Source organism: Pyxicephalus adspersus, chromosome 4 (genome assembly GCF_032062135.1).
Source record: "Pyxicephalus adspersus chromosome 4, UCB_Pads_2.0, whole genome shotgun sequence".
Taxonomy (NCBI): domain Eukaryota; kingdom Metazoa; phylum Chordata; class Amphibia; order Anura; family Pyxicephalidae; genus Pyxicephalus; species Pyxicephalus adspersus.
Window position 1 is genome coordinate 32,185,101 of NC_092861.1, and position 7,033 is coordinate 32,192,133.

General features: G+C 41.4%; 1 protein-coding gene across 1 annotated transcript; it reads right to left on the bottom strand.

The window, feature by feature from the left end:
- Positions 1-6,174, bottom strand: COPS9 (COP9 signalosome subunit 9). The gene is made up of 3 exons (XM_072407737.1): positions 6,016-6,174; positions 937-1,009; positions 1-137 (listed from the first exon to the last, which is right to left on the bottom strand). The coding sequence occupies exons 1-3, from the start codon at positions 6,076-6,078 to the stop codon at positions 100-102; spliced, it is 174 nt and encodes a 57-aa protein (XP_072263838.1). The 5' UTR covers positions 6,079-6,174; the 3' UTR covers positions 1-99.
- Positions 6,175-7,033: the final 859 nt, after the last annotated feature.

Below are 7,033 nucleotides of genomic sequence, written 5' to 3' on the forward strand. Positions count from 1 at the left end.
CCAGGTTAGGTAACTTTATTTACACAGTATACATAATTGCAGCAGATCATGCGCAGTTCACCAACATGTACAGGCCTCAAAACTTTGTGCTTTTACAATTCAGTCAATGTCATCATCATCAAAAAGGTCTCCAAAACCTGCAAAGCATGAGCACAGAGTTAGTATAAACACCATACATCATAGCGACTGTATTTGTTTTAGCAGCTGCTCTTTTCACAGATTCTGAAATGGCAAGTATAACTGAATTGTATAATCAAACTAGCTATACCAACATCATTTGGTTGATAGTAGAAGCCCTAATAAAATAAATACAAATATTTCTGACCTATCTATTATTTTTAATATCATATACTAAAACAAGACCAGTGTCACAGCCTAATAGTCTTCGTTCAATTTCATCTTAAGCATCTGATATTTCCATGCCTATCGGATGGCCGCATCTTCCACCACACACTATGGTTACAATATTTCTTACAGTACTGCTGTGCCCCTAAGAAATACGTGTCACACATTAGCACTGCAGTGGAGGGCCAGGCATCCATGCCAAATGCTGAAGATTCTGTCTAGTTCTATAAGAGAGCGAACATAAAGAAACAGAATGAAGGACAGCCACGTAACATTGGTATATTTTTTTTGCCTGGCTTTTTAGTGTGAGTCCTTTTCCATCTCTTGGATGCTGACTCGGTGCTATTAAACACAATGAATGTTCTTTAAAAAAGTACCAATGAATCAGTATTTTTTCTTCTTTATTAGATCTGAAGTGACATGAAGAAAAACAAACCTTGGCTCAACTATGGAATAATTTTGCCATTTTTGGATCAGATTGTGTTATTTTTATCCTATGTTGTATTTTTAGTTACTGGCCAACAATCACTAAAGGTAATAAACACTGCAATATTCTTTAGACCAGGAAAGAGAATAATATTCATCACTTACAGTTGAAGTAGTCTAGATGCACAGCCTTTTCGTTTGCTGCCAGGTCCATTAGAAGTCCTGTGCTTCCCCCGGCCTGTAAAACACAACAGATCACATTTTGATTATTTCTAGTAAAAGCACCTGTAATGTAAGGTTAGTATGATGGTATGAGACAGCAGATGGTGTACTTAGACCTTCACTCAGTGACGTTTATGGTGTATTTTGGAGAGCCAGGTTTGATGCATGAAGGCATGACCTGTGTTACTTCATGGTTGTTTCTTATCAGGCAGCTTTAAGTGTTTAAAGCATACCTAAACGCAAAATTTTCAGTTTATATAAAAGGGTACACAGCCCTTATATGTAAAGAGAAAATGTTACTCATTTTTATTTTAAGTGCAACATCCTGCTGAAATCATAAGTGTTAGTGCAGCTCTGTTGATGGGCTTCAGTGGCTCAACACAGTTCAGAGAACAGGTGAATGCATTTCTGTGTAGTCCAAGTATCTTCCAATAATGAGCAGTTTGTGGCTCTCAGGTCATTTAAAGTGGCAACAATGATCTTTTTGGTTATCTGTAAGAGTGACAATCTTCCTTCTGGTCAGCGATGTAAGAGACATTCTACCCACTGATCCCCATGCTAATGCACTGTGACACGTGAATATAGTATGTATAGCAGGGGTTCCCTGAGAACTTGAAAGTTACTTCAAGGGCTGCTTCATGTTAAAAAGGTTGTGTAGTCTGTCTGGTAAAGCTACTGGCCTGCTTGGTGAACACTGTAGCCTGACTCCATCACATGAAAATGACCTAAGTAATACTTGCTGGGGAGTTTGGAGAAATTGGTAAGCCAAAAGTAAAGGATAGGAGAACCACACACAAACCACCAATTATATAATGTTCCATTATTTTGGGATGATAGAATAAGAAAGAAATAATGGGTGCACTCAGGATTTGCATTTCACATTCTGTCGAGCTGCCCTACTTCATGACCTGCACAGCAGAGAATAGTACTGGGGGAAACAAAACAAGAAGCCAATCATCTCATGTGCTGGGAAGAAGCATGATGATTGACTCAACACTTTTTTTTTTTTTACTAAACTATTCATGGGCACATGTAGAACTTGGCTAAATAGGAATGCCAGCCCTCATTCCAACCAGAAGACATCTAGTAGTGTCACTGATGTGTGTTCCACTCCAGGCTGAGTGTTGATTCTAAGTGAATCTCATCAATGGGTGCTAAAATATCAGTAAATACAAAACGTTCTTGTTTTGAGTAGAGAAAGTTACAATCATAAGAGTTTATTCATGGCTGTCTGAACTTTCTGTCTTGACAGAAGAGGAAATGGAAGGTAGACATTGTCCTCACTGTTACATATTCCTTGCCTCTTATTTTGGAAATATTTTCAGATTCCCCATAACCTTTTGTCTTAGATTCAACAGTTACTAGGACAAACTGAGAAGGATTCAATCTTTTCCTCACTATCTGGGACTGGCAAGCACAAAAATACAATGTTCTCCCCAGATTTATTTTCAGCAGGATGGGGAGAAGGTTTATCTGGGTGGTCAAAATTGGTCAGGGCTACATACAACAAAATTATTGTCACAGTTTTAGTCACATATATCCAGTAAGCCCTATAATTGTGTTTAGCTTTATGCAACCCCAATACCTAGTTCTACCTTGTTCAGGGTTCTCCCCAGGCCCTATTTAGCAGGGCGCACCACCCGGCACTTTTCAGCACCCACCCGGCTGTTTTTGGGTGGTTACTAAAGTGTTTGGTCACAATACAGGGGCTGCCACCCACCTACAATTTCTTCCCACCCAGCTTAAAATAACTTCTGGGTTGAGCACTGCTCTTTAATACCCCGGCCCCCTTTAGTACATTGTCTTTGTAATAATAAAAAATAATAAAAAAAAAAAGTTCTATTGTTCTCTCAGCAATCGCTGGGAATTGGTAACAAGCAGTAACTGCCAGACTTTTTCAGGATACTGCAAATGGCTGGAAGTCAGGCAAAGCAGCACAATAATAATAATAATAATAATAATGATAATAAAAAAAAACCAATAAAACAAAAAAATTCTTCCAACCATATACATGATGGTGACAGGTGGTTCCAATTCAAGTCTATGGGGGTGGCTGGGCCAGAAAACCAACCTGGAAAATTGCATATAGTGTCTGAATAAAATTGCAGCAATTCCGCCGCCTCCTACCTAAAAAAATAAAACTGGACCATTAGTTCCAATAAGAACCAGTTTTGCAAGAAGTTTGGTACAGCAGATAGTTAATGGTCTTTGATGATACATGGAGCTGCGTTACATATTAAGTCAGGTTGAAAAAAAAAGACATAAATCCATCAAGTTCAACTACTAGGAAATAAACATATCCCAGATATAAAACCCTATGGACATAGCTAATCCAGAGGATCTGCTGCAATGAATGGGGAGTAGAAAAGATACATAATAAAATACAAACAAGATACAGATACAAAATATAAATCTGTTAGGTTGTAATGGTGGAAACTACGGCAACGATTGCCTCATACAACTTAAGACTACACTGACATCACCCTGCGCCTCACTTGTTTTTCCGTCTCTAATACAGTTCCTGAATTTAGTGCAATATAAAGGAGAAAATTGTCATTCAGAATATAGGGATTTATTAGATTATTTTTGTTTTATTATTAATAAAGCCTAAAGAAATAACCTCTGATAAGATGCCACATGTAGCCTCTCTCTGTGGCTGCCCCATGGAAAATAAATGAGGGGGGAAGTGAGCAGTAGCAGTTCACCTCACTGATGTGCCAGCTGTCCGACGTGCAGACATTTATTCTTGCGAGTGGCTGACCACCCCCCGGCGGCTGTGCAGAATTGTCTAATCTAGTTGCAGTTTCAAACCTTCCTTTATGCTCCAGGTAAGGGATGGAAGATTGCCTGCACTCTCCGACAGCTCTGTTACATAACATATAAAGTCCACCCAGGGTGAATGTCTGATGAGACCCCAGCGCTGCGTGGAAAGCCCAGCGCTGCGTGGAAAGCCCAGCGCTGCGTGGAAAGCCCAGCGCTGCGTGGAAAGCCCAGCGCTGCGTGGAAAGCCCAGCGCTGCAAGCTGGGAAGGTCACTGTCATAGGTGTAGATACACAGCACAGAACACGTGCTACAAGTGTTACAATCTTCTGTTCATCGTCTGATGGGGAGCCCAGCACTGCATCTAGCTCAGGTGGGTTAAACTCAAATACACAGAAGGCCGAAATTAAAAACTTAGACCAAACTGTGGGACAAACTGAAATTTTTTTGAAAAAACAATAATGTCAATAAGAAGAAACAAGAACACATGAGAAGAACATGCAGTAATTTGCAGTGGATTGATCTAAACTATTTATGTTTCTTCCTTTTAACATTAATTGTTTTACTTTGCCAGAGAATTCGATGTGAAACCAAATGAATTGCTGCATTCATTTGGTTTCACATTGCCTTCTCTGGCACCGTAAAACAATTAATATAGCAATAGCTCTATGATAATTCCTGATAATAATAATCCTGATAATTCCTGATTATTGATCTTACCTGTCATTATAAACTCCGAGGGGTCCACACATAGGCTGCTGTTCAATAGTGATGCCGCTACTACAATTCCTGGCATCTCTTGCGTCTATAAAATGCGGGGCCACGCATAGGCAGAGAGGCCGTTGGTCTAGAGAAGCGAACAATGTCGAGAATTGTAGTAGTGGCATTGCACTCGCGTCAATAGAACAGCAACCTAATATGAATTGCAGCTGGCCCGCTGTTACTACAGATTACAGTAGCCCCAGGCCAGCTGCAATTCATATTAAGAATTATTTTGGGGGGCCAAAAAAGGACATGCCGGGCCAGATTTGGCCCTTGAGCCAGAGCATGACACCCCTGGTCTACTGCAGGAGGCTGGGAAGATCACTGCCATGGGTGCAGATACACACACACACACACACACACACACGGCTGTAGTGTTTTGTTTGGATACATCACATTGTTTCATTATTTACCTCAGCGCTGCAGCATGTTGCAATGTAAAATAAAACCTAACAGGTCCAATTTGATAATTCCTGATTATTGATCTTACCTGTCATTATAAACTCCGAGGGGTCCACACATAGGCTGCTGTTCAATAGTGATGCCGCTACTACAATTCCTGGCATCACTTGCGTCTATAAAATGCGGGGCCACGCATAGGCAGAGAGGCCGTTGGTCTAGAGAAGCGAACAATGTCGAGAATTGTAGTAGTGGCATTGCACTCGCGTCAATAGAACAGCAACCTAATATGAATTGCAGCTGGCCCGCTGTTACTACAGATTACAGTAGCCCCAGGCCAGCTGCAATTCATATTAAGAATTATTTTGGGGGGCCAAAAAAGAGGACATGCCGGGCCAGATTTGGCCCTTGAGCCAGAGCATGACACCCCTGGTCTACTGCAGGAGGCTGGGAAGATCACTGCCATGGGTGCAGATACACACACACACACACACACACACACGGCTGTAGTGTTTTGTTTGGATACATCACATTGTTTCATTATTTACCTCAGCGCTGCAGCATGTTGCAATGTAAAATAAAACCTAACAGGTCCAATTAATTTTAGCACACGCAACAACAGAAGCCACACCACACCAGGAAGCAGCATTGTTGCTGCTCTGGCCAATTGTACATCCGGTGTGCAGGATTCATTATTATCAGTAGATACAAAGTAAGGATATTTCAGTGGGCTGATTAGGAATCATAACACAGATATCCCTATTTATTGTACAGCACTGCGTGATATGTTGGTGCTATATAAATCCTGTTTAATAATAAGACACAGAAGGGGGACACGTCTTACAGTATATTTTTTGTGGAAAGAGATCACACTTTGGATTATTTGAGTTAACACTTGCAGGAATCAGAGCCTGGGACAGTGCACATCTTATATACAGGTCAGGGATGTCTATGGAGACCCATGTGACAGGCACTGGCATATCCCTACAGGAGGCGTCACGTGACTCCATGGGCCTGCTGTAAACAATAAACAAGGCGGGTACGTCATGGGCGACGCAGACAACAACAGACAGGAAGTGACTACGAGAGCGGCCGCCTCACCTCATCCAGGTCCACATATGGCCCGGCTCCCTCTGGGAACATCTCATCCACTGCTGGCTTCATCTCACTGCGACAAAACTCTTACCGAGAACCACAACACCGGACACTTCCGGGAGTCAATGCCACTCTTCCGGCAGAATGATGGGCGGAGCTATATATCACTTCCGGTGTTAGGATGGTGGATGTGTGCTGGGAGCAGGAGGAGTAGGGATGTTCTCACCACACTATAAATAACAATTGCTTCCTATTTTCTGGTCAAACTACTTTCTGTATCAATGTCTTTCAGAAATCTGCATACTTGATTTTTGGTATTTTAATTCAGAAAACATTCAACCGTTTTGATCAGCTTGACATCGACATGGCTAAAACACAAAATCAATTGCCATATTTTTGGTATTTTACATGTATGTAATGCTTTGGGCAGCTTTGCGGGGCCACACACTCCAGGAGCCCAATGGAGATGTATTTTAGAACTCCTAAATGTGACTTCCAGCCAATTGCCTCCCCCTGTAACTATTTCTAATTAAATAAACTTAGCTAAAAATCCCTTTACTCAGCTACAATCATGATTTTCTATCTCCAGTCTTCTGTACAGGAGGAGTTATCCTTTAGGTACTCTCGTCACTCCCCACACAACATCAACACTTCCTATTGGGTGCCCAGCGATGCACTGGATTGATGACATCAGCACGGGCTGTGATGTAATGTCCATGTGCTCCTTCAACAACGCCTGTCATCCTATCATTGCACTGCTAAGATAAGGCCCTGCTATGTGAAATGGGAGTTAGGTCATCCTGGCATGAAGGTAAAACATTAGAAGTAAAGTGAAAGGTTTCATAGAAGAAATATTCACACAGAGGAGTAATGCCTGGCCTATGAGTGGCACGTCTCTGCTGTGTAAACTGGGCGCAGTCTGCTATTCTGTCCTTGTTTAATCATTTTAATAATCCTCTTTTGGTAGGTGTAAATTTATAGGTTGTGAGCAGTTATGAATTGTTCACCATTACCTTTGCAATAT